General features: G+C 49.0%; 12 protein-coding genes across 12 annotated transcripts; 7 read left to right on the forward strand and 5 right to left on the reverse strand.

Moving 5' to 3' along the window:
* The first annotated feature begins 2,705 nt into the window (after positions 1–2,705).
* Positions 2,706–4,715, forward strand: IAQ61_003278 (uncharacterized protein). The gene is made up of 2 exons (XM_003844879.2): positions 2,706–3,267; positions 3,316–4,715. Exons 1-2 carry the CDS (start codon positions 3,234–3,236, stop codon positions 4,164–4,166), a joined length of 885 nt encoding a protein of 294 aa, XP_003844927.1. The 5' UTR covers positions 2,706–3,233; the 3' UTR covers positions 4,167–4,715.
* Positions 4,716–5,237: 522 nt separating this feature from the next.
* On the forward strand, positions 5,238–5,906 carry IAQ61_003279 (uncharacterized protein; the record flags this gene model as incomplete). The annotated part of the gene is made up of 1 exon (XM_003844880.1): positions 5,238–5,906. The coding sequence occupies one exon, from the start codon at positions 5,238–5,240 to the stop codon at positions 5,904–5,906; it is 669 nt and encodes a 222-aa protein (XP_003844928.1).
* A 1,296-nt stretch (positions 5,907–7,202) lies between these two features.
* On the forward strand, positions 7,203–8,977 carry IAQ61_003280 (uncharacterized protein; the record flags this gene model as incomplete). Its single annotated transcript, XM_003844881.1, has 3 exons — positions 7,203–7,890; positions 7,940–8,259; positions 8,309–8,977. The coding sequence occupies 3 exons, from the start codon at positions 7,203–7,205 to the stop codon at positions 8,975–8,977; spliced, it is 1,677 nt and encodes a 558-aa protein (XP_003844929.1).
* Positions 8,978–10,329: 1,352 nt separating this feature from the next.
* IAQ61_003281 (uncharacterized protein) lies at positions 10,330–11,628 on the reverse strand (the record flags this gene model as incomplete). Its single annotated transcript, XM_003844882.2, has 1 exon — positions 10,330–11,628. One exon carries the CDS (start codon positions 11,626–11,628, stop codon positions 10,330–10,332), a length of 1,299 nt encoding a protein of 432 aa, XP_003844930.2.
* Positions 11,629–11,830: 202 nt separating this feature from the next.
* On the forward strand, positions 11,831–12,836 carry IAQ61_003282 (uncharacterized protein; the record flags this gene model as incomplete). Its single annotated transcript, XM_066095917.1, has 3 exons — positions 11,831–11,972; positions 12,099–12,676; positions 12,730–12,836. The coding sequence occupies exons 2-3, from the start codon at positions 12,286–12,288 to the stop codon at positions 12,834–12,836; spliced, it is 498 nt and encodes a 165-aa protein (XP_065954162.1). The 5' UTR covers positions 11,831–11,972; positions 12,099–12,285.
* Positions 12,837–13,247: 411 nt separating this feature from the next.
* On the forward strand, positions 13,248–14,486 carry IAQ61_003283 (uncharacterized protein; the record flags this gene model as incomplete). Its single annotated transcript, XM_066095918.1, has 3 exons — positions 13,248–13,524; positions 13,664–13,857; positions 13,998–14,486. 3 exons carry the CDS (start codon positions 13,248–13,250, stop codon positions 14,484–14,486), a joined length of 960 nt encoding a protein of 319 aa, XP_065954163.1.
* Positions 14,487–14,650: 164 nt separating this feature from the next.
* Positions 14,651–15,334, reverse strand: IAQ61_003284 (uncharacterized protein; the record flags this gene model as incomplete). The annotated part of the gene is made up of 1 exon (XM_003844886.2): positions 14,651–15,334. One exon carries the CDS (start codon positions 15,332–15,334, stop codon positions 14,651–14,653), a length of 684 nt encoding a protein of 227 aa, XP_003844934.2.
* A 1,106-nt stretch (positions 15,335–16,440) lies between these two features.
* IAQ61_003285 (uncharacterized protein) lies at positions 16,441–19,166 on the forward strand. The gene is made up of 5 exons (XM_003844887.2): positions 16,441–17,434; positions 17,500–17,960; positions 18,122–18,258; positions 18,518–18,608; positions 18,666–19,166. Exons 1-2 carry the CDS (start codon positions 16,945–16,947, stop codon positions 17,958–17,960), a joined length of 951 nt encoding a protein of 316 aa, XP_003844935.1. The 5' UTR covers positions 16,441–16,944; the 3' UTR covers positions 18,122–18,258; positions 18,518–18,608; positions 18,666–19,166.
* A 202-nt stretch (positions 19,167–19,368) lies between these two features.
* On the forward strand, positions 19,369–20,234 carry IAQ61_003286 (uncharacterized protein; the record flags this gene model as incomplete). Its single annotated transcript, XM_003844889.1, has 2 exons — positions 19,369–19,405; positions 19,474–20,234. 2 exons carry the CDS (start codon positions 19,369–19,371, stop codon positions 20,232–20,234), a joined length of 798 nt encoding a protein of 265 aa, XP_003844937.1.
* Positions 20,235–20,809: 575 nt separating this feature from the next.
* Positions 20,810–21,640, reverse strand: IAQ61_003287 (uncharacterized protein; the record flags this gene model as incomplete). Its single annotated transcript, XM_003844890.1, has 1 exon — positions 20,810–21,640. The coding sequence occupies one exon, from the start codon at positions 21,638–21,640 to the stop codon at positions 20,810–20,812; it is 831 nt and encodes a 276-aa protein (XP_003844938.1).
* A 140-nt stretch (positions 21,641–21,780) lies between these two features.
* IAQ61_003288 (uncharacterized protein) lies at positions 21,781–23,216 on the reverse strand (the record flags this gene model as incomplete). The annotated part of the gene is made up of 2 exons (XM_066095919.1): positions 21,781–22,920; positions 23,040–23,216. 2 exons carry the CDS (start codon positions 23,214–23,216, stop codon positions 21,781–21,783), a joined length of 1,317 nt encoding a protein of 438 aa, XP_065954164.1.
* Positions 23,217–23,374: 158 nt separating this feature from the next.
* On the reverse strand, positions 23,375–23,713 carry IAQ61_003289 (uncharacterized protein; the record flags this gene model as incomplete). Its single annotated transcript, XM_066095920.1, has 1 exon — positions 23,375–23,713. One exon carries the CDS (start codon positions 23,711–23,713, stop codon positions 23,375–23,377), a length of 339 nt encoding a protein of 112 aa, XP_065954165.1.
* Between the last annotated feature and the right edge of the window lie 668 nt (positions 23,714–24,381).

The raw sequence follows: 24,381 nt of genomic DNA on the forward strand, positions 1-24,381 counted from the left end.
GTAGAAAGGTATTAGAGATATCTTTTATTTATCCTTATAACACTCTAAGTAACTACCTTACTACTAAAGTTTTATAATATAGCTAATAATTAGGTAGTAGTATTTATACTATTACTATCTATAACTAACCCTCTCTTAGCCCCCCCTAAACTATTATTTATATTATTCTAACGCCTCTATATCTCTTAGTAATAGTAGTAACGCTTACGCGTAGCGTAGGTAGGGGAAGACTTAGTTAATAAGTATAAGTAATAGTAGTAGTAGTAGTAGGAGGAGGGTAGTGCTTTAATAGTTTACTAATATATAGCACCCTAGGCCTAAAGAAAGTAAATATTAGAATAGATATAAAGGGAATAAGGGAAAATTAATACTAATAATAAGAGTCTTAATACTATAAGTAGTATACTTAGTTACGCTATAAAGCTTATTAATATAAAGGTTAGTTTAGGCCTAGGTCTTGTTTATATACTAGTTAATACGCTAGAAGGTAATACTAGTAGTAGTAGTAAGCTATATAACGTTATTATTGCTATAACTACTACGTAAAGGCGTAATAGCAGACTAAAGTAGAAATACTAGAGTACTAGTAGTAGATAGAATAATAGCACTAAGCTAATACTAATTATAGGCGCGTAAGTAGGTAGTAGGGGTAAGTAGAGTAATAGTATTATTAGTTTAAGCCCTTAATATAAGATCCTTAAAATAATAGTAGAGCTAGTAGAACTATATTATAAACTAGTAATAGGTACCTTTAGTAGGTTTCCCTATAAAAGTGCTAAGGGTCCCCTTCTTTATAATATATAGGCAATCCTCCTAGTAATAATAATAAAACTAAAGCTAGTTATAGAGGGCTTAGCAAATATTAGGATTATTACTAAGGTTAGCTTCTAATTAAGTATAAGTCTTATAGCTATAATAGTAGGACTTATATAAGCGCCCTAGATATAGTTAGAACTTACTATAAAGAAAATAAAAATTAAGGGGAACTTACTACTACCTTCCTAATAGTTATACTTACTAAAGAGATAAAGCTAGTTAATATACTAATTATAGGGAAGTAGCTTTATAAAGCTACTATTATACTCTTTATTATCTAAGTTACTAGAAATAATAAAGCTACTAAGTAACTATATTTAGGGAGATATATACTAAATAAAAGTTAGTATAGGAAATATAGGGGAGAATATTAGAAGTACGCACCTTATCTTAGTAGGCCTAGTATAGGGTCTAACTACCTTATAGTAGATCCCTACTACTAGTACTAGTAGTAGTAGATAAGGATATAATAGAGGCTAGATAGGCAGGATTAATAGAGAAGGAGTAGAGAGAGGGCTAATTAGTAGGGAAAATCTATTATATAATAAAGTAAGTTTAGGAAATTTATAGTAGGGGGGATAGCTATATTAGAACTTTTATAGTAAGGTACTAAAATAAGTATATAGATACAACATATGTATACTACTTAATATATAGGCCTATTATAAATTAGGAAGGAATATAAAGATATAATAATAAAAGCTAAGAATATATAGTAATAAAGCCTAATATAGATTATAGAGGATAAAGATATAACTCTAAACCCCTAGAAAGACAATTTTATAATAGTTTATAGGGGAAGGTTAGGGGTATATAAAGGGCTTAGGCTTATACCTAAGCCTAGGTCTAATATAAGATAGACTAAGTCTAACACTACTACTAAGTATACACACTATACACCTATAAAAAGGCGTAGAGGGCTTACCTCTCCTTTAAGATACTAAATACTATTATTAACGCTTATTATATTCTCCCTTAAGGCTAGTCTATAACAGATATTATAATAGTAGTACCTCTAATAAAGCTACAGGTAGAGCTAGTAATAGTAGTAGGAACGCGTTAAATAGGTTAGAATAGGAAGCTATAATAATAGTAAATATTAGTAATAGATATAGCTAAAGTAGTAGAAGCTAATAAAGAGTAATTAATACAAGCAGGTACTAGTAAATAAAGCTAAGTATACTAGTAGATAAGCTAGGCTTATAACCTAATATAATAAGAAAGTATTAATTAAAGAAACTATAGACAAAGAACCAAGGTAGCTAGATATAGACATCCCTACTAGTCCCAAATAGGTGTCTCCTAGTTAACCCGGGATAGGCGAGTCGCTAATAGTGGTGGGCAGTCACCACCTTGGTATAAGGTAAGCACTATGGGTGATATAGAAATAACACGCATTACTTAAGAAAGGCTAGGACGCACCATGGTAAATTAAGTTATCCATAAGCTGCAGGCTGTGCAAGCTAGTAGCTAGACAGTACTCTGCCTCTTGACATATTCCGCTAAGGGGGGCAATTCTTTTTAGTATATTAAAGCGAAAACGTTGTAATGGCGAGTATTGATGAAGCAGGTAATAAGGAAAGCGTGGATTTCTAATTGCCTAACTGATAATCTCTCTCGATTAACAGCAAGTATTTGTAGTGGGATAAATATTCAATATAATGACAGCCTACCAACAAACAGTATCAGCATTGGTGGTTTAGTGGTAAAATTAGCCGTTGCCATCGGCTAGCCCCGAGTTCGATTCTCGGTCAATGCAAGCTCCGTTATTTTTGCGTTTGGAGAGTCCCTGGGAGGTGTGTGAGAAGTGAATGGTTCTGACAACGCCATCAAGCTTTTTTTCCCCCGTGGGACTCGTTCGAAAAAGGCTAGCGGGTTCTCGCTTAGGATGGGGCAATCTCGTCACACGGTCACACTGGAAAGCTTCAGATTCTGCGGGTATCAGCCAGTCAAGAAAAAGCTTCATTTTTTGTCCACCAACTTAACAGGACATTCACATACTATTGGGAGGGAGGAATCGATTGATCATGTCAGCCAGCTCAGTGCTTCCCCCGCATCACTTGCCTGCCGCATCGGGCTAGTTTGACAGAGCCGCCAAAATACCTGCCGAGGTCGGCACTCGACCCCATTCCCTCCATGGCACTGCTTAGCATGCACTTCATCCATGTCAATTCAAAGGCGTCTACCACTTGTCCTACTTGTCCTACTTTGCAAACTCCACTTGCCCATCACTGCAATCGAGTGCTCGGGAGATTCAACACATAGGTACCTATCGTTTCTGACAGGCCGCAAGTCCTTGTCACCTGCTGTTTTTGGACAGTCGCCCGATCAGCCACACCGTGAAGCATACCCTACAAAGAGTGAGCCACCCCCAGACAGTACGCGCTCTGATCACAGGTTGCACAACAATCTTCATCATGAAAGGCTTTGGCTTCCTACATCTTTCGTCTGGTATGTCGGTGCTGTCATCCGCCTTTCTCCGCTGACGGCGGTTTGCAGAGTTGCGGAACCGGATCTACCGGCTCGCCGCCCGGGATGCAGATCATGGAGTCGAGAAGCGCATCAGTCGCCGTGAAGGGACGACACCGGTCGACAGCGACTTCTATCGGTCACGAGGCTATTATGGCCTAACACAAACATGTCGACTGGTCCGCGCCGAGTTCCGTCTTCAACATCTAAAGGATCGTGCAATCTCTGTGCATATTCGAGACGCAGATGACTACCTCGACTCTGTCCTGACGCCGGAGGCTATTGCAAGCGAAAACAATGTTGGCTGGTTTTCGATCCGCGCCGACCGAGAGCGCAGGGATGATTATCCTCGGAAACTGCGCCCTCTTCTCTTGAAGCTGTACAGCGCTGCCAATCTTCAATTCCGCTTCACCGAAGGCCAAGGCCCATCAGTCTTCAACAACACGTTCCTGCGCTATCATCTAGAGTGGAAATATGCGCTGATCAACGACATCAAGCACATCGATGCCGAAGAAGCGAGTCATTGGGGTCTTCGTATTGTGCTCAATCCTGCATCTCAAATGAAATGGGTAAAAGACTGTACTCGCGCCTGGTTCCGCATCCTCCACATGTCCGAAGAAGCACTCGCGTTCTTTGCAAAGTTGGGCCTCAACCCAGAATCCGACATGATTTTCATTCGTAGAGGCACCAAGGTACCACGCGACATGACATCATCCGGCAAAGCAGCTAAGCGCAGCCTCATCGACAGAGCCAAGTCTGGTCGCGGCAGCGATGCGCAAAGTATTCACTCCAAGCGGCCTTTGCTTATACCCGAGTCGCGCTCAATGTCTTTTGCGACTAGCCTGACTCCATCTACCATCAATCAGGATACTCATCAGTAGCTGTACTCAAAATCATAGGTGGCAATGGCAAAGTCTGGCTCGTGGTTTAATTCGATATACCTAGTGTACCGCCTACACCAAGTGCACCTTTTTTTCCGGTACAAAAATATCCACTCTAATTCATATCATCATCACTGTCGTCACTCAGGTTTCCCTTCACTACTCTCTTTAGTCTCTCACATGCCCATGGTAGCTGGCCGCAACGGCCTTGCATAGGTAAAAGAATCGGCCAATGTTGACTCCCAGTGAAGATGACATTTACACCCATGAGCCCCGATGCAAAACAAAGCCACGTCATCGCGGAGAAATTCATATGCTGGGGCCTTCCAGATCCAGGGAGTCCGTGATCAACTCAGCATCATTTCAGCATTGATACTCCCACGCTGACCAAATGCCAGAATTGCGGAACCCTATACATGAGATACGTCTTGAAGATGGTCATGCTCGTGGCACTATTCCATGCTACAAAGTGGTATCGACTGGGACAAACGGCCTAAAGGATGTTCATCCGTTTACTTGCGTCTGCCGCTTCACCTGATGCGATTTCATGTCTACACAAGTTTCAGGGATTCCATAACCATATCAAGACATTTGGAAAGCTTACTGCGGAGCCCAGGCATACGGAAAATGACCATGTCCATGTACAGCAATACTAACAACACCACGAAGATCAATCCACCAGAACTGGGACTACATCCATCCATTCACTGTGGCTGGTGGGCAAACGGAATTCGGCAGCTTAGCCGGTCTTGTCCGATCCATCACAACCATCTGACGCGCGCCACACTTCCGTTCTTCCCGCTGCACTCACAATTCGGCCAACCACAACACGAGACATACAGGGCGAACATGGTAATGTGCTGCTAATGCTCGTTGCATTAAGCATTGCTTAGTGGTGCATGAGTGTTACGTGGCTTGCGCGTGCCGCGTCTCCCAGAGATACGAATCATACGATGAGTACATGTCTGGCGCGTGTCTTGAGAAGATGCTGAATAAATGGATCCGTATTATCTATCCAGTGACTTGACCGAAACCGAAATTTGAGCTCCGCCTCTGCGAGCCAACCTTATGATGGCAATTGAATCAGCGCTACAGCGCGCAGACCAATATATTCAAAAGCAAATGCACAAATTCGAGCAACAAAGAAGGGGAAGAACCAGTCAATCGAGGGTGTATGCTGGCTACGGTCAATTACCCCCACAGGAAAGCCATGTCTTCATCTGCCCATCATCTCAGGTCTACGATAGCCTTGCGGGCCCGCCACACACACCACCTGAAGGTCCCATAGCATCGCCATGCTGGAGACAAGAGTTTGACACGCGGAACCAACGCGGGTACTACACCGATTTTTCAACAGGACTTTCGCAACGGGAGTCACCATACTCGCAGCCGTTTCAAATACCACATCGCTCACAGACCTTCGTTGATCATCCTTCCTGCAACAAACCGGCAGAGCATCGTGACCATGATCGGTGGCCCCGCCAACGAGGGCGATCATTTTCACAGCCACAAACGCCCATATCAAGTGCAAGTGGACAAATGTACTTGAGCGTTGCTAAACCAGAGAGAAATGCGTCTTCACAGAGCCCGAATCGCCGGTTATCAGGGAGCGTACCACCTGGCGCACACTTGGACATGAGGACGGGGCAGTTGGTGTCGCACATGTTTCCTCCAGATCAGGACCCTAATTCTTTGGAACATGAGGTCGGGAAGGTGTGGTATAGAGGAGACGCTGCGTAGGAAATTATTGATTCCGGGAATTGTACGCAAGTGCCTAAGTTCAGTACTACTTTAAACACTTTATATTTTTGGAGGGGTCAATGATGATTTATTCTGTACTTGTATAATAAACTGCAATGACTGCAATACTTATTATGACACGATCAATGGCCTTGGACCCTCTAAACGAACTTCCAAAGCAACTCTGGGACTTGAGACAGTATTGAGAATCTCGATGCGCTTCACCTTGAAATAGAGAAGTTGACTTTTGGTCCCTAAACATCATCTCTAGATTTCCAAGCCTATGACATCGTCAGCATGCAGAAGCAATGCATTTTGTCCCATTTCACGATGAATGACCTATATTGGTTATGGTTTGGCAATGACTACCTCTTTGGCCAGTGCTGCTCATACACAGACTTGCTTGGCTACAACTTTTGGAATATCCATGTACTCTTCAGTGTGGAAACGATGCCAGTATTCGTGTACCAACTCGCCAAAGTAAAAAATCAATAGCGCTCGGCGGCCCTTAGATACAGCAGCTTACGGTACCTACCGCGGTACCTTGTTATTAGCGTTCCGTTGCATAAACCGCATACCCGCCCGCAGCATCAAAATGAGGGTCGAGATTTTCAGCGGAGCTCATGTATCTAGGCATTGTCTGGGTATATCTGAGCGGCGGTCCTTTTTCGATGTGGTGGGGTTGGTAAGTCGGCTTGTTCTATAATACATTGTACACATTTCGTGAATTCTAGGGTGTTGATTTCACTAGTATACTGCTTTTTTTGCCGGCTTGAAGCTGTGCTACTGCTAGAGTTCATGGTAGTGGATGTATTGATTTGCTGTACAAGTTAACGGTGTGGGATCATGTGGCAGTTGATGATTGTGGACACTATGACGAAATATGCGCATGTTCTTACTGGATCTATAAGTAAGTGCCTGCTGGCCATGTAGCTAATGAAGATACCTTTCTATCTGGATCATTTGTAGTTCCTTGATGCACCTCAAGTGGTGATTGCTCATTCAATATTGGCTGGGTTAGGCCCCAATGGAGATTTGTATGCAGCTAGATACTGAGACTTTCGGGCTATTGGTTCATTCTTTTTTATATCAAGCAGTCAGTTAATATTACTCTTATCAATCCTCAGAATGATTGTGTATCTATTCTTGCTTCAATCAGTTACTCGCTGTTCTCCTGAATCAGGTTGTGAGACCGATAAAAAGGGTTGATACTCTGATTTCAACACACATTTCGAGGCTAACACTATACCATACACCATCTCTGGTTCTAGTCTTTAAGTCGGTCGCTCATATATAATGCGTTATTTCGCCGTTTTAGCGAGCCTTTTTTGCCTGCTCTCGGTGGCCTTTGCCGCCTGGGGCCATACCGACGATGGGAGCAACTATGTCATTGACACCAACGCCAATCTGGTGGTCAAAGTCAGCAAGGAAAATGGAGACATGACGTCCATCGTGTACCGTGGTGTTGAATACAATGGGCAAAACGGCAAGAACTCGCAAGTCGAGAATGGTCTTCCTGGGGCTACGGTTTCGATCAAGAACGAAGGAAGCAACGTCATCAAGGTCACGGCGGAATTGGGCACCTTGACGCATTCCCTCGTCTTTCGAAACGGCAACCCAAACGTCTACATCTTTATAAATAAGGTGGATCTTAGCATACCAGCATCACGATACACCGTGCGTATACCGCCGGGGATATTCAAGCGCGATGGGCAGGCCGATTGGGCGCCCGAGATAGCTGTTGCAGGAGAATGGGGTGATATCGAATCATACAGCGGCCTCACTTGGTCCAAGCACTACACTGGAAGAAATTACGGTCGCACCATGGACTACGACTATATTGGATACCAGAATGCGAATGTAGGCATGTATCTGATCAGGTCTAATCGCGAGAAGTCATCTGGCGGACCATTCTTCAGGAGCATGTTACGACGTGGCGGTCCGGACGGAAACGATCTTTACGAAATCTTTTCCACTACTCAAGGTAGGCTCGTGAACGCGCACTTGCTTTGGGTTCAGCTGACATGACGAAGGACACACTGAAATTTTGCGTCTCGGTCTCCATGGACCTTCCGTCCTAGCCTTTACAGACAACGGTGCTCCGCCCAACAAGTATCTGTTCGCTCGCAATGCAGAGTTGGGTTGGGTCGACTCGATCAATATCAAGGGTTGGGTACCTGCCAGTAGACGCGGCAGTATATACAGTGGAGGTGTCGACAATAAGAAAAGCGAGTACAAGTATACCATCGGCTTGAAAAACAAACAGGCACAGTATTGGGCAGATGGGAACAATGGTATCTGGCGAATAAACGGTGTACTTCCTGGTACGTACGTGCTGACTGCATATAAAAATGTAAGTTTTGAAATCCTGTGACTTTGTGCGCATAGCTCAGCAATGATAGGAACTCGAGGTCGCGGTTTCAACTGTCATCGTTTACCCCGGCGAAACCGCTACACCAAAGATGCTTGTACCCGTTGATCCTTCTGATGAGAACCCTCTTTGGCGCATCGGAGACTGGGACGGTACACCCCAAGGCCTTCTAAACTTCGAAGACACCCCAATGAAGCCCACCTACATGCATCCCTCCGACTATCGTCGTCTGCACAAATGGGACCAAGGCATCTACAGGGTCGGCATCTCCAACTCCTCCCTGTTCCCAGGTTACCTGTGGAGGGACATCAACGACGATCGTAGAATAATCTTTCTGATGGAGGAGAAGCAAAGACTCCACGGAATGACAATCAGATTAGGAGTTACGCAAGGACAAGCAGGCGGACGACCGCAGGTTTCCTTGAATGGAAAAATCTGTCCCTTGAACAACGTCAGACCCCAAAGCCGCAATCGTACTCTTACTATCGGCAACTACCGTGGGAATAACCACATGTACGAGTTCGAAATCCTGGCTTCACAGTACACCGCGGACTTTGTGCAGGAGATGAGGATTGAGGTTGTTTCCGACGATCCTGTTATAATAGATGAGAATGGGGCTCGGCACAAGGGTCATGGGTACTTGAGTCCTGGTTTCAGCATCGATTGTATAGATGCAATTCTATCCCTTCTCTATTCTTGAGATGAGGAGGAATTCGGAGTTGTTGGTTTTCATAGGCGTATAGTCATTTAAAGGGCGGTTTCATGCGATTAAAGGGTTTTATTCCATTTTCTATTCCCATGTTTAGATTTTGCAGGAATAAGCATAGTGCAAATCGAGCTAGAATCCCATGATTCAAGCTTGTTATTGATACAAATCTCGGAACTTGGTATCATGCCGGTGTTTTGATTCCTAATGCTGTATACTTGTAGACAAATCTGCTTCCATGACATATTGTTCTTCCTCGATGGATTGGAACGTCGTTAAATTCCCTTGGTGGGTGCAGGTAATTCAAACTTCTTCTAGCAATCCTCGTGCGCATTTGAGATCTTGACAATATAGAAGTTATTAACAAGCAAAACTTGTCTTTTTTGATGAATGCTGGGAGGTGATCTCGGTTTCTGTTTGTTTGCTAAGAGGATACTAGAAGTGTTTGGTCTGATGTTATTTTGCTTGATTCATACTCCAGAGGCAAGCTGTTAAAATGTGACGTTTGAATCCGTTAACAGTGCAACAATAGGCATGCTGTAAACCGCTGTTAGAGATACATACTCTTGATATCTGAGGCAATGTATCAAATTACTCTAGCATTCAAAACAGCCTATAGAATAAACAATCAGATCTACAACTTCGCTGCTAAATGCACCAGCAACGAGCATGCAAAGTATTTTAATCGCAATCGATGAATGTTCTCCCCATGCGCCTCTTCGGTCCAGTCTCTGCGTCCTCCCTAGGTACCTCATTCAATTCATGAAGGTCATGTAGACAAATTGACGGCTATGGCACGGTGATAAGTCTCAGGCGCCGCAGAAGACAGTCGGTTACGCATGAAGACTGTAGATTTGAGAATGATGTTGACTTTGATATGGCGATGATGTCCCTGGTGCCAGGCTTCCTTATCTGACAGCTTTTGCGTTCCTAGTGAGTGAATAGTCTGTCAGCTCGAGCTTCCGAGGGCTGCTACCCGTGTTGTGACTCAGTATTGCAAACGCTGAGAGTGTTCAGGCTTACTCCGTGCATCTACTTCATAAAGGACTCTTTTTTGCACTTGAAGGAACATGTTCTTGTCTACTCAACAGCGACTTACTCACACTGAACAGCGACGTTCTCGGAATAGCTTGATTCACAATCAGTACCACATCCAAAACTTTGAAGGACACGTCCTTGACAGAATCTTGAGCACTATTAAACGTCCTTATAGTGAAGTAGAATGAAGACGTGGTTGCATTTTTGCCCATCGCGGAGGCATCGAATACATCTAGTGATGTCTCAAATTCCACATGAATGCAGAAAAGCAACGTGACGCACTTTTTACATATTCAAATCCAAATCTCCTACATAGTCTTGCCCTCAATACAGCTATTCCAAGCCTGCTCAAACCCTTGCCATCCCCCAACTGGCTCCTCACACATCTTCACATCACTAACCACCATGTCATAATACCCATCCTTGGGCAATTTTCCCTGACAAACATCCCCGCCCATGGCAATATTAATCATGATTCGGAACTCCTCCATTCTACGGGTGCCAAGCGGGATGTTGCCCTTCATAACAGGTCTGCCATCAATGTACCAAATCATGCGACCGCGCCAGTCGGGGATGCCATCTTCCTCTATCCAGGCGAAGCCAAAGGTATGGGGCTGGCGCGTCATGGTCGGAAGATGGGTTTCGACAACGCGATGCTTGTCGTGGTCTGGGCCGTTGAAGTGGCCCCAATGGAGGCAACTGTGGTTTACGCAGTCGCCATTCCAGGACTCGAAGATGTCGACTTCGCCGTCAGTAGGCCATTGAAAGGGGTCTTTTGGGAGCATCCAGTAGGCGGGCCAGATGCCTTCTGCGACGGGGGGCAGGATGGTGGCGGTCAGATAGCCGCGCGGGCGGTCGAGGGTCTGGTGTGAGGTCAGGCGTGCCGAGGTGTAGGTCCCGTTTTGGACGAGGCCACGGATGATGAGGCGGTTGTCGTGGTGGAAGGAGTTTGCAGGGCTATCGGTGTACATTTGCTTTTCATTGTTGCCCCAGCCATGGTCGCCGATTTCGTGGCGGAAGTTGGCGCTTACGGGTGTGTGGATATCGAAAGAGGGTTTCCAGTATACCTTTTCACCCTGGGGAGGGGGTATGTTCTGGGCTGGTGGTGGTTGAGCTGATGCCGGGCGGTTTTGCGGTATGGGAGGGGGGCTCTGAGGGGGGCCCGAGTGTGGTTTGCTAGCTGCTGGAATTGGAGGTGCCCCAAATGGCTGTTGCGGAGGCGGAGGTCCCCATTGCTGTTGTTGTTGTTGCTGCTGCGGTTGCGGAGGATACTGACCTCCCGCGTACGGAGCCTGCCCTGGTGGAGACTGAGGCGGGGGATATTGGCCTCCCGCGTACTGCCATTGGTTCTGGGGTGGGTGTTGTTGCGGCGGAGGTTGACCACCAGGATATTGCCCCTGATATGGTGGACTTTGGGGTGGAGGATACTGCCCGCCTGAGTACTGGCCTTGATTGTAGCCTTGTTGGGCTTGCTGGCCCGGATAGCCCGGGCCCGGGAAGGGCTGTTGTTGTTGTTGTTGATGCTGCTGATGCCCGCCTGGCTGACTGGTGAATTCCTTGACCTTTGCCTTGCCCTTGGCCAGCAGCTTGTCCAGAGTGCTCGTCATCTTTTATGTTGCAATGCTATTGTGTTGACCAGGAACAACGTTGGGCCTCCAAAATTCCGCCTAACCCCGGGCGACGGTGACGTGTGCGGGGAGCGCGCTTGGACCCTCTCCTCCCCAGACTGCGCACGGACTCTAATCCACCACCACCACCACAATGCCATCTGATGAGCTTCATGTGAGTTGAGATCGCGGGCCCATCTCGGGGGATTCCAAGGCGAAATATGCCAGTCTCTATACTATACAGTACTGACCCTAGCCAAGAATGCTGCAACCACCTATCTGGATCTGCTCTGCAAGGGATCTACCTCGTCATTTGGCGAAATCACTGGCGCACTCTTCTACCGGTACGGCTTACATTGTCCCATTCAAACACATTCTTTTCATTTCACCTCTCCAAACAGTCTGATTTGCTGCGCTTTCTTCACCATTTACAGTAATCGGCTCGCTGACTGGCTGAATTTTCCAACAAGATCCACAAGCGTGTATTCACACTGTGTCACACACCTGACGTCATGCTCTCACCAACAAGGCTGCAAACATGCCTAAACCAGCCACCTCGACAAGACAAACAAGTCGCAAAGAACAGGATCGTTGTCAGCACACCAGCAAACCGGAATTCACACCGATAACGTAGCTGTGGCGTCACGTTCTTGTCAGATGTGTAAAGTACATGTCAAGGCAGCCACGCCCGTCGCGAACAGTTCATGCACAAACACCATCCGACGTCGCAAACATAGCCCTACAGCCTTCTCACATCAACCTACACAGCACTTCTTTTGGCCCTGCAATATTCATCAGCACTACCCTTCAAAGTCGATCCCTCCAAAGAACAACTACCAACCCAACATGTCGTCCATCATCAAGGCCGTCACTGACATTTTTGCCTCCGTCATCGAGCTCTTCTGGTCCTTCTTCACCACTGCTGGTACCCTCGTCCAGAAGACAGCTCAGTTCGCCCTCACGTTCGTCACGGAGATTCTCGACCTTGTCGTCAACTTCTTCCGCGGTCTGGTCGATCTAGCTGGTGGCCTTGTCAGCTTTATCCTCGGTACCTCTCAAAGAGATCTCAGGCATTGTTTTCGTGGGCTGACAATACGACAGGCAATGTTCTCATGCTCGCTGTTGCCGCCGCCGCCGTCTTTGGCTTCCTGCAGTACCAGCGTAGCCAGGGCAGGACCGTCCAGGTCGGCAACAAAAAGCTAAACTAATATCCAAACCGTCGTGTCCCATCATCCTTGCCGCCATGGATGCCAACCGACCTCTGAAGATGCCAAGAGTTCCTTGATACCCTCTCCCGACAACAGCAACCAGCTCTTAGTTTAGCCTGCCTTATGCGTAGCTTCGACTCGAATTAATCATCCTTTCCCATGATTGGCTGTACTCCATCCTTGTCCATGTTAGGCTGCGTGACGTGCCATTTTGAGTTCAATGAGCTGGGCTTTCCTCTTTGGGGTCTGAATAACACTTTCACTCCATAATGGCCGTCAGCACAGCAACAAAGCGCAAAACTCACCACCCCGCCACCATTGCCCCAAATTCCCCGATGCCTCAAAAACTTCTCATCCTTTCACACGTTCAAACTTTGTAACTGCACATGGTAGCAGGGCACGTCCATCATCATGCCGAATCTCAACCCCTTCGTGCGCAGCACTACTATACCCTATCACCACGTTTCCAAAGAATTCACCGAGCACGAAGATGACCGCAGTCCAACAGAAAATCGGCCCTCAACTCTACCAGATGAAATCGACAAGCTTATCGCCGAACAAGGACGTCGACGCACACGCCGCAAACACGCTTTCTGCTACGCATTTGTTTGTCTTGTTAGCCTACTCACCGGCAGCATCCTGAGCCAACTTTTCTTCCGTCTCGAGGTCGAAATCGACGGGTATCCTGGTACGTTGCATTGCAGTCCCAAATCTGAGTCCTGAGGACATGGTCACGACCACCGTACTCCTCACCTCAATCCACCCCAACCCCAAAGCATGAAAAACCAACGGCCATAACAGTCCTCACTAACGCAAGTCCTAACCAGCACCCTTTGGCCACACAGCCCACCTCCTCAAAGACGTCGTCTGGCACCGCAACGAAACCTTCCAGGCCCCACCCAGCCCGGAATCGGAAAAGGCCTGGATGGCACTGATGCCCAAGGGGCGCGGCAGCGTGCGCTATCCCAAGGACAGCCCTGTGGAAAAGGGCATCACTGTCTTCCATGGTATCCACTGTCTCGTGCGTATTCCATCTCCTTTAGCCCGGTTGCGATTGCCAAGATGCTGCGGGAAATACTAGTCTCTCTCTTTCTCTCTCTGTGCGTGTGTGCGTGTGCGCGTATATATACAAAGCAATAGGCCAGCTAACCCAGCCATCAGTACAACCTACACACCGCCTTCCACGCAACATCCTACCTCCTCGCCAAATCCAAACACAAATCCCCTCCCCCCTCCCCTCAAAAACCCCGTTTCCAACCCCTCACTCCCCCGCTCCTACCCCCTATTCCCCGCTCCCCAATCAACGAGAACCACAACGACAACCACGACCACGACCACGACCACCCCAACATCCCCCAGTTCACACCAAATCCCTACCTAGAAACCCGCCTACGCTCCCCGGAATTCACCTCTTTTCTCGAATCCCAGCATCTGGCGCATTGCTTTGATTATCTGCGGCAGAGTTTGATGTGTGCGGCGGATAGTAATTTGGAGGAGGGGGTTGTGAGGAGGGGGAGAGGTGGGGACAAAGGTGGCTGGGAACATGTAGATGTTACGGGGTGGGGTGTTAAGCGGACGTGTAGGGATTTTGAGGCGGTGAGGGCGTGGGTGGAGGAGTGGAGGGGGGAGGAGGGTGTCGGGTTGAATTGAGTGGTGATGTGGAGTTGGGCTAGAGTTGGGATGGATATGTTTGATGTGGTTGGTGTAGAGGTACTCGATGGCTGGGCATAGGTTAGACGGCAGTCATGGAATGTTGGGTCGTATTCGCTTCGTTTATTGCAACGTATATACTCCACTTCTACGCACACGCACATTTACATCATGATCTCTCGCGCGAATCGTGTGATTGACTGATTGTTGAAGTCACTCTTGGCGGAGACGACGGCCAGGATAATCGTTCTCGGACTCCTCATATATCTCAAAACAAGTGATTTGACTTTTTCGCTGTCTGCGTCAGATTGCCCACGACTTCCCGCTTGGAAAAGACCGGGAAGATCGACAAGGGTGAGATGTGCCTGGTCAGGTCCAGAGACCTCGACTCGGAGTATATCTGAGCTGAAAGCTTTGTTGGTGTCGTTGATGCCCATGGCGACCTTGGCTGATTCTATGATTGTGTCGAGGTGTAGGTCTTCCAGCGCAGTCGAGACCTTGAAGTTGAGGAGGATCTGTTTTTCGTCATCTGTTCGAACGACTTGTGAGTCTGGCGCGATGCTATTTTTGACAGGTGCCATGGGGCCACGACGCAATATCAGCTCCGTTGCAAACCTGGTACATAGGTTGTCTTTGCTTGGAAACTTGACACCTGAAATCGCCTCCAGGACGGAGCTCTTGCCAGACGACTGCTCACCGCAGACGACAATCTCTGGTAGATCAACATAACGGCTGATGCCCTGCGAGCGCAGACGATCTACTGTATCAAGCAGACTGCGTGTATCGTTGGTCTGTAGCGAGTTGCTCACGCCAGCGACGCCAGGAATAGCTTTGTCCATATCGGGCATTGCAATGGCGATGTTTTACGAGCGTTCCAGAAGCTGTGAGTGCAGATGCGGCGACAGCAAGGTGGTGGAATGCGGACAGACTTTGCCGGGGCGAGATTTGGTGGTAAACAGTAAATACTGTAAACAGAGGGAGCACTGCGCTTAGTCATAGACGCTAAGGCTGTGTACACAACCTCCAGGTGGCCGACCAAAAGCCTCCAGTAATGAGGTCTGGGGACGGGACACATGGAATCAATGGTTCGATCTTGGATCTTTTATAATCGAATGGTGTCGCGACAAAGGTTTGTGCAGTGTGCCGTCGAGACGCGCAGCTTTCCAACCAGCTCTTCTGTAGTGCGGTGCACATTGAAAGGCTGGCCTCATCGGGCTCATACGAGGGGAGAGAGGATTTGGGACGAAGGGAAGAGGCAGAATCATGGCGGTTGACAAGAATCCACTTGATACAAGGCATGATAGACATGGACAAAGGAGAGAGACAGACAGGAACCGAAAATTGCAGATGTGAAGGAAGGAAAGAAGCGGCAGCGCTGGGGGATGAAATGATATTGTCTAGGTCTCTATCATCATGGCTGTAATAATTAAGGAGAGAAGTGGTCGGTACATGGTCTCGGTGGGATGAGGATGCACATACCTATACACACTACCCCATGTAGGCCGACTATATAATGCGGGTTCGTTGCATGGCTAGCCGTGGGATATCGGCATGATCAAGATCTGTAAAGCAGGGAACAGGGCTAGTTCTTTCTGGGGATTGTCAACGATTGTGATGTGCAATGGAACCCACAAAACATGGAGACTAGAGTTGTGTAGCTGGAGGCGATGCGAGTCATACAAGCCGCCCCTCTTTGCTACCTACGTGGAGGACTCAGGGGGCGCCAGCCACAATGCCACCGTGCCACAATCCAATAGGTTGCAAGTGGCTGACAAACTCGCCACCCGCGCCGTTCTAACCGGCCGGGGGTTTCGGCTTTAAACGGGCCGGCAGGCGCAAAGGAAGCTTCTTCTTGGCTGACGCGCTTCGCCGGCCAATGTCCTGGCACAATCTCTGTGGAACCCCCCCCCCCGATCTTGGTAAGACGCGACGACTTCTGAAACAACAGCCATCCATCCCATCATTCCCCATCCATGTCTTGTCCAAAACTGGCTTTGATCGATCATTGTAGAGTATGTATACAGTAACAATACAGTACATGAGCTTGGGCATGCTGACTGGGGGGTGGGTGGCTCCACTCCATCGCTTGGATGTCATCAGGGCCTGGCTGCTTTTTGACCTGACAACCCCTTCTGTCATCTCGTCACTCTGTACTTTGTGTGTAATCCGGCCTTCTTGCCAGTCTGTCGTATTCCTTGAGCGAGCGTCGTACCTGATTTTGCTTTTTGTTTGGCCTGCGAAACTTATCTACAGTGGAACAAGAGACGGCCGCGTATGTGAGGACTGCGAGACAGCCTCCAACCGCGCGTTCGTTTGGTGTACACCTTCCTTTCCTTGACTTAGACTTCCACCCATCTGTCATTGAGTCTCCTCAACTCAACCTCCAGTCGCTCTTTTCTCAATACCCACCGACCGTATCCCACCTACCTATCGAAACCACGCAAGATCCACCTCCACCATGATCTCTCGGACCGCCCTCGTCTCTGCGCTCCTCTACGCAGCCACCGCCGCTGCCGTCTGCACAAAACTCGAGGACTGCCCACAGTTTGAGCGCCTCAACACCACCGAATGTCAGACATATCACCACTTTCTCGCGCGCGGCTCGACATCTCCCTATCCAGGCCATGTCATTGAGACTGTCGGTAAGGTCTGCGACCAGCTCAACACGGCCGAGAACCCCAACGCATGTGGGTATGAGGATGTGCAGTATTGGGCCATGAATGGTGGAGAGAGATGGTGCATCTCTTCGCACGAGGGTGCGCTGAATGGCGCGGCCCAGATGCGCAATTACACGGAGAGGTGTCCTGACAGCCATCTGATTGTCATGGGCTTCAGCCAGGGCGGAAGCGTCATGCTGGACGTGTTGGGTGGAGGCGGTGGTCCACTCTGGGGATGCACACAGAAAGACAATCCTGCCATGAACATTGCCTCTGCGCCAGGCTCAAAGAGTAACTTCTTTCCTCCCACCACGGGAAACCCTCTGCTTGTAGGCGTATACTGACAGACTCCCCAGTCATAGCAGCAGTCGCATTTGGCCCCACGCGTCGCTCCGCAGGCATGCCCTGGACCCACGGCGGCGGCGAAATCTCGGACGGAGGCGCCCCCCGAACAGACGAGCAAAACAAAGGTCTCCAACCCTACTACAACGCCGGCATCCTGCGCGAGTACTGCCAGCCAGGCGATCCCATCTGCGCCCCCCACACCAAAGACAAGGACATGTCCAAGCACCTCAACTACTTTGACAAATGGGGCGACGAGGCCGCAGCCTGGGTCGTCGATCTCGCCCGCAAGGCATCGTCGAAGGCTGGCAATGGCACTGGCGCCGGCAGCCAGACCATGTCCGATGGTAAAATTGGCGGCGGCGACGGAGGCCAGACGTCAGATGCTAATGGCACCAAGGACATGCTGAAGAAGACGATTAGCCATCCAGTCAGCAACGTCTTTGTTGCCTTGATTGTGCTGGGCTTGCTATAGTAAGTGCATCACCGTTTCTTGCTCATGAGAATGCCAATCAAATAGAACGGCTTTGTATCGGCTACACCGCAAATCTGGACTAGAGTCCCAGCTGAGGGGGTGACAATCGGTACAATCCAAACCAGCCAATCCTTCTATCTCGTACTCATCCCTTGCAACAGTGTCCTCGTTCGTAAACTCGCAAAGTGGAAAACTTCTCCCTCGGCCCTGCAATCTTACGCCCCGGTCAGCACCAGCGAGGATAGAGTCTGAGACTTTGCCCTTGCATGTACTTGGTGTGAAAGCGTGGGGTATATAGGTAAGTAGAAGGGTTAGCACAGGTCATATCCATTTAGAGTCTAGAAATCACCTACAGGGTCTTATTTTAAGTAACTGACTCGGACTGGGCCCCAACTTCTCCTTCTTCGTAGCGTAGTAGTTGAGGTCCTATGTGCTGGACTACCCTTATCTTTTACCTCCCATCGCAATTATATTTTCTGGGCCTGTTCACTGCCAATGGCAGTGCTAGAACTTACTATCATGAGTTGGGGTTCTCAGCGCAGTAACATACTGTGTAGAAATTTTATACCCGCTGCGTCAAGCCACCGCCATACCCACGATTCTCTTCTAGATGCCTGGAGTGCGTTGAAGCTTCTGGGTGCGGTTCATGTGGGTTTCCCTACAAGCACCATGGGGTGTAAATTGGCTAATGTTCTTTGCTTCCAGAGAGAGCCGGTGATGCCAAGTGATGTAGCAACCTCTGCGCGTTTCTAGGCTCAGCACAGCTACCGTGGAAAAAAGGATAGATTTTAATGTTTACTGCCGTTCTTGTCACTTGGATATATTTTGCAGCCTGCTTGTCCGGCTATCATATTTCGCAGCTGGATTGATCAAGATGAGCATCTTTAGCCACGCACTGTTTGCACAGTACCTCCGGCATAAACGTGATACAAGCATGAAAGGCACGTCCTCATCACTTGGTTTCTTTGGTATCATTCACCCTGGTCATGCTCCTGAAACCTTGGTCATACGCAGTAGATATTTGTTAAATTCTGCAGGTCAGGTGGAAGGGGGTATAAGATGAGTACACATACTTTCTTTATATCTTGCTGTATGGTAGCAATATCAGATCAATGAATTTCTATTCAAGACCTGGCTAATTGATTCTCACAACGTCAGAGGTAAAAACGCAATCTCCTTTGGATGATAATCTTTACACGTTTGCTTTATCAGGTTTAGAGGTAATTTCACCTCTCTCATTCACCTTGGGTTCACTCCCAAGCTGGCCACCGAATACTTATGCAACCTTCTACCTCCGTTGCTTCTTCTTTTTTTCCTTCTTCAGCAGCTTGCAGCACGTAGTCGATAACAATCTTAAAGAAACACTGTGCATTGCTAACTTTCCAGATAGCACAGTTCATATTGACCGATGACGTGCAGGAGCAGACTCTCCAGCCTGCCCGGCGGTGAGTCTAATCTCGAGCGCTTCAGAACGTACTCTGTGAGAGATGTCACTGATTTGGCCAATTCGTAGAGCTGCGCAACAAAATCTACGAATACTGCGTCGAAGACGACATCATCCCACTGCGACGTCGCCCGAATGAGCAACATAGCGCAGGTGCCTACCGCAGTCTCACGCAAACGAACCGTCAGATACGCGACGAATTCCGACCCATGTACATGAAGCATACCGCCATTTCCATCAGCCTCTCTCCAGACAACAGCAACTACATCGACACCTTCCTCATCCGCCCCTCCAAAGGCATCCAAAAACCCTACCACGGTGACCTAACCATCAAAGTCCCCGACGAAATCCACTTCCAACGCTACAACTTCTTCTGCCTCCTCCTCGCCCTCACCGGCTCCCCAGCCCTGCTATTCCGCTTCGAATTGACATTGCTGGCATCGCAATTGTACAGCAATCGTCCCTACCACCCTTACCATGTCTACGGCTGCATCGACTGGATCAATCGCTTCCTGCGCAACTTTGCCTTTGCCTCGGATCTCAATTGGCGCTACATGATGCTCGAAGCTGTCGGCGCGGTCGGTGTCACGGTTGTCTCTCACTATCCCCAGTCACACATGAAGTTGTACTTGCACCCGCACATGGTGACAAAGTGGAAGCCGGTGCTCAAGCAGTTCTGGATCTTCATTGGACAGCGCGATTTCCACAGCTCGCTGTGCTTTCGGACGGGTTTGCGCACGGTGATGAAGACGGCGGCGATGCTGAGGGTTCGTAGGAGGAATGCGGCGGGGCAGTATGTCTACATGAGCGTGTCGGGGTGTTATGCGTAGGTTGTGGTGCTGGGGTTGGGGTTGCTGTTGGGTTTATGCCTGGTTTGTGGCTTGCTGGGTGACTTGACCTATTTTTTTTTCTGTCCTGAGATTGTTGCGGTTTGGGTCCATGGGTATGGAGGTTCATCTGCATACTATAGGGAGCTCGTGGACAGGGTCGTGGAATACAGGTACTAGTGCTGTGCTTCAACCTAGTCACATGATTGTGCATCTTGAGCATACCAATAATGTCCCATCAGATGGAACAACGCGACGGTCATTTGGTCGTCGCATGCCAGTGCTGACTCATTGCCTGCTTCTGCCCTTCACGTTTAGTTCTCATGATACTTCTGATACCCTGTGCTTTTCAACGTGTCGCCTCTGCTCACAAACACTGCTCTATAACAGCTCTCCCACTCACGACACCCGAATACCACCAACTTTCGGAGCCTATAGCACTTTTATCAATTACGTTAGGAGATCCGCTTCCAGAAGCATCTATGGTAGTCGACAAGTCAAGACAATCTTCGCCAATATGTCGTGTACAAGATGTGTGCAATCATAACTCATAATCTATTCATTCTCTCTCCTTGCCTCTACGGCAGCGTATAACCGCCATCAACCAAGACATCGCTTCCTGTGGTATAACTACTCGCATCACTCGCCAGGTACAAATACAAGCCCTTGATCTCCTTGACATTGCCCTGCCTCCCCAAAGGAATCATCCTCAAGCCCTCGGTAATCACCTTGGGCCCCGCCCCCATCTTTGTATCAAAGAAGCCCGGCGACACAATATTCACCCTCGCAAACTCCCTCCACTCGCGCGCCAGACTCTTGCCGAGGTGGGAGACAAACGCCTTTGTGCCATTGTAAATCGGCTGGTCGACGGGCACATTGACAATGTGCGCAGAAATGGACGAGGTGAGAATCAGATTGCCAAACCCTTGCTTTTTGAACACGGCGCCTGCGTACTTGGAGCAGTAGACGGGGCCGTCGACATTGACCTTCATGAGCGCGTGGTAGCTGTCCAGCGTCTGCTCCAGCAGCGGCTTACTGTCGCCCGTACCCGCATTCGCAACAAAGACGTCGATTTTGCCAAAGTCGGCCACCACCGCGTCCATTGCCTGTTCCACGGCCGCGGCGTCGGTGATGTCGACGCTGTAGGTTTTGGTCTTGACGGCGTGTTGCTGGGCGAGGGTGGCGGCGCGCTCGTTGGCCTTGGGGTTGGTGTTGTACCAGAGGGCTACGTTGCCGCCTGCTTCGGCCATTGCGTCTGCGACGGCGCCGCCGATTCCTTCAGCGGCGCCGGTGACGACGATGACTTTGCCTGCCATGCTGAATTGCTGCATGATGTTTGCTGGGGTGTTTGGTGTTGGCTTTGGGAAGCCTGGCCGGGGCGTCTGGCATTCTTCTATCGACATGGACATGTTGGTGGTTTGTTTGTTTGTTTGTTTGGGAGAGTAGGTCTTTGTGCTGGTGTGTTGGTGTAGTCGAGCAAGGTGTGTGTGTGTGTGTGTGTGTATAGGAGGAGTAGGTGAGATGGCAAGAGGTTTGGTAGAGGAGAGTATTATAGGTTTGTTGTCCAGGACTCTTCTCTAGTGCAAAGACTCAGCCATTCCAAGTCTTCCATCCCCCATCCATCTCCATCCTCCAAAGCCGCCCCCGGCCGTGACAAGGAAAGTAAGCCGGCCGCCGCATTTGAGGCTCTGCTCTCGGCACTGGCCCCGCACGCCCATTCCTGTCCACGCATTCTCCTGTCCAGCAATCTGATCTGGTGTTGCGGGGCATCGCTGGACGACTGTCGTCCGAAGTCGGTGCTGATTGGGCGGGGCGAGCGCCACATCGGGCCCTCTTCGCTCGGCCAACTTGCCTTCCGCGTTGACTGATCGCGGGACTCGGACTCTTCTCCTCCATCCCTCCGGCCCTCGCTCATTCTCCAATCTCTCCACCGATGACAATAAAGGCAATCATTTCGCCAACGACCATGCCATAGTAGACGACGCCTGCGACGCCAGAGGACCAGCCATAGACACCTTGGAAGACGAGAGCGTAGGCGGTGAGGAAGAGGTAAAGTAGACCGTCTATTTCGGGTCAAAGTACAGTCAGGACTGAGGGCCAAGGGATGCTCCCACTTACATATAAAGCTCATATAAAAAGTGATGAGGAAAACAATGGGCTCGGTGAAGAGGATGCGCATTGGACGACTGACGTTTTGAATGATGAGTTCTTTAAAGTCAATTTCAATTTCTTCTTGCTTGGCGTGAATCCCCCAGTTCCTTGTCCTTCGCCTCAACTCACTGGCTTTTTGCACAAGCACAACGGGCGGATATGTTTCTTCCATGAAGCAGAGCAGTAGACCGAATGCCACAAACCCCATGATCCCGCTCACGTACTCTGTCCACCGCCACCCTAGCTCAGATTCCGTGATGAAGCTCCAGATAAAAGGAGCTAGTAATGGACCCATGAAGACAGTCACGCTGAAGACGGCCACGGCGAGACCGCGGAGTCGATTATCAAACATGTCTGCAAAGACAGCGGCGACAATGGCGAGTGGGGAGGAACCGAAGACGCCGGCAAAGAAACGGCAGATGAGAAGGGTCTGGAGATCTTTTGCTGCAGCGACGGCGATGCTAAAGATGGCAAAGCCCAGAGCAGCGAGGATGAGTGGTGGTTTGCGGCCTGATAGTTCGGAAAAGGGCGCCCACATCTACACACATGGTATCAGTACAGTTTCCTTGCCGTCCGCCTTCCTCTCAGACATGCCCAGTGACTCGAGCGATCAAGTGGAAATCATGACGACTGGGGAATGGAAACGTGTAGACATACCAACGGACCAAACGCATAGCCAAACACAAACAAACTCGTCCCCAACGTCCCCACAACCCGCACAACACCAAACTCCCTACTCACCGGTGCCGTGGCCGCACTGAAAATACTACTGCCCATGGTCGCCGCCAATGCATCCAACGCCAGCATAGCACCAATATACAGCTTCTTGCTCATAGGCCAATTCTGCGGGTGCAACGGGTCATGCACGCCGTCAAATTCCACAACATACTCTTCTCGATCTGGAAGCGGTGGTGGAAACGGTTTACCCGCCCCTAGATTGGGCAAGGGCTTCTCTGTCCGCCGACGTGTGAGAGTGCGGGTCAAGCGTGAATCTAGGGTCGCGCATCATACTCGCGGCGGACTTGGTCGTTTGGGTCCCATGTCGCATATTCGTCAGGATTGGCGCGCGCCTCGTTGCGCAGAATGTGTTGGTCCTCCTCCTGCATGGTTGCGGTTGATGTCACAATGCGCTTATTTCTTGTCCCGTCAATGGCTAGGTTGGTGTTGTGCCTGGCCCGCCACTGGTCGTTCGGCTTCCATTGCCGGCAGATGCTGAGATGTGGAGAAAAGGGTTGAAGGCAAAAGGATCGAGTGGCGTCGTTCCTCTTTTTCCGCCTTGGGTGCCTAGAATCATCGAGCCGATGCCATCCTGCGACAATCCCGCGCATCATGGTGTCTCATTTCGGAGCAGTTGAGAAGAATGCAGTTTGATGAAGTCAACTATGCAGTGCCGGTACCAGTGGCAGCACAAATCATAGAGCTTTGTGATTCATTTTGGCCAGTGATAGATTCAATACCGAGCCTACAGAACCAAGCAAGACAATCCCATTAAACAAAAATGCCCCGTCTATCTAACGCCTCATTTCTTGATCCCAAATATACCACGCGATTCCCATGTGACCATCCATCATCCCCTCATCTCCTCTCAATAACCGATCTCTTTCTGCTTCACTGCTTTGCGCCTCTAAAAAGAATCCTAAATATTGCAGTTAGTGGCCACCTTTCTCTTCCACATCACCTCCATGTCCTCTCAAAAGGTGTCATTTACCTACATGTCTTATCATTTTGATGTCTTTTGTCTGCATCTCTCCTGGCCTTCACAGCCCCGAGTATACGGATTGGCAGGTGTTGCCACCTGTTTCTTGCACTTGTGATCTGCAGAATGGCGTCCATCGCATGGTACTCTGTCTTTTCCCAATGTCTTATATTTGATATACTTGCGGGTCTCTTGAGGTGTAGGTATCGCGGCGGCGGAGATTACTGTCGTCGAGGCGAGGAGGGCAAACAGGGCAGCGGTGAACTTCATCGTTGGGACAAAAGTGGAAAATAGTGGAAAGAA

This window comes from Plenodomus lingam (genome assembly GCF_022343315.1).
Source record: "Plenodomus lingam strain CAN1 chromosome Unknown contig_17, whole genome shotgun sequence".
Taxonomy (NCBI): domain Eukaryota; kingdom Fungi; phylum Ascomycota; class Dothideomycetes; order Pleosporales; family Leptosphaeriaceae; genus Plenodomus; species Plenodomus lingam.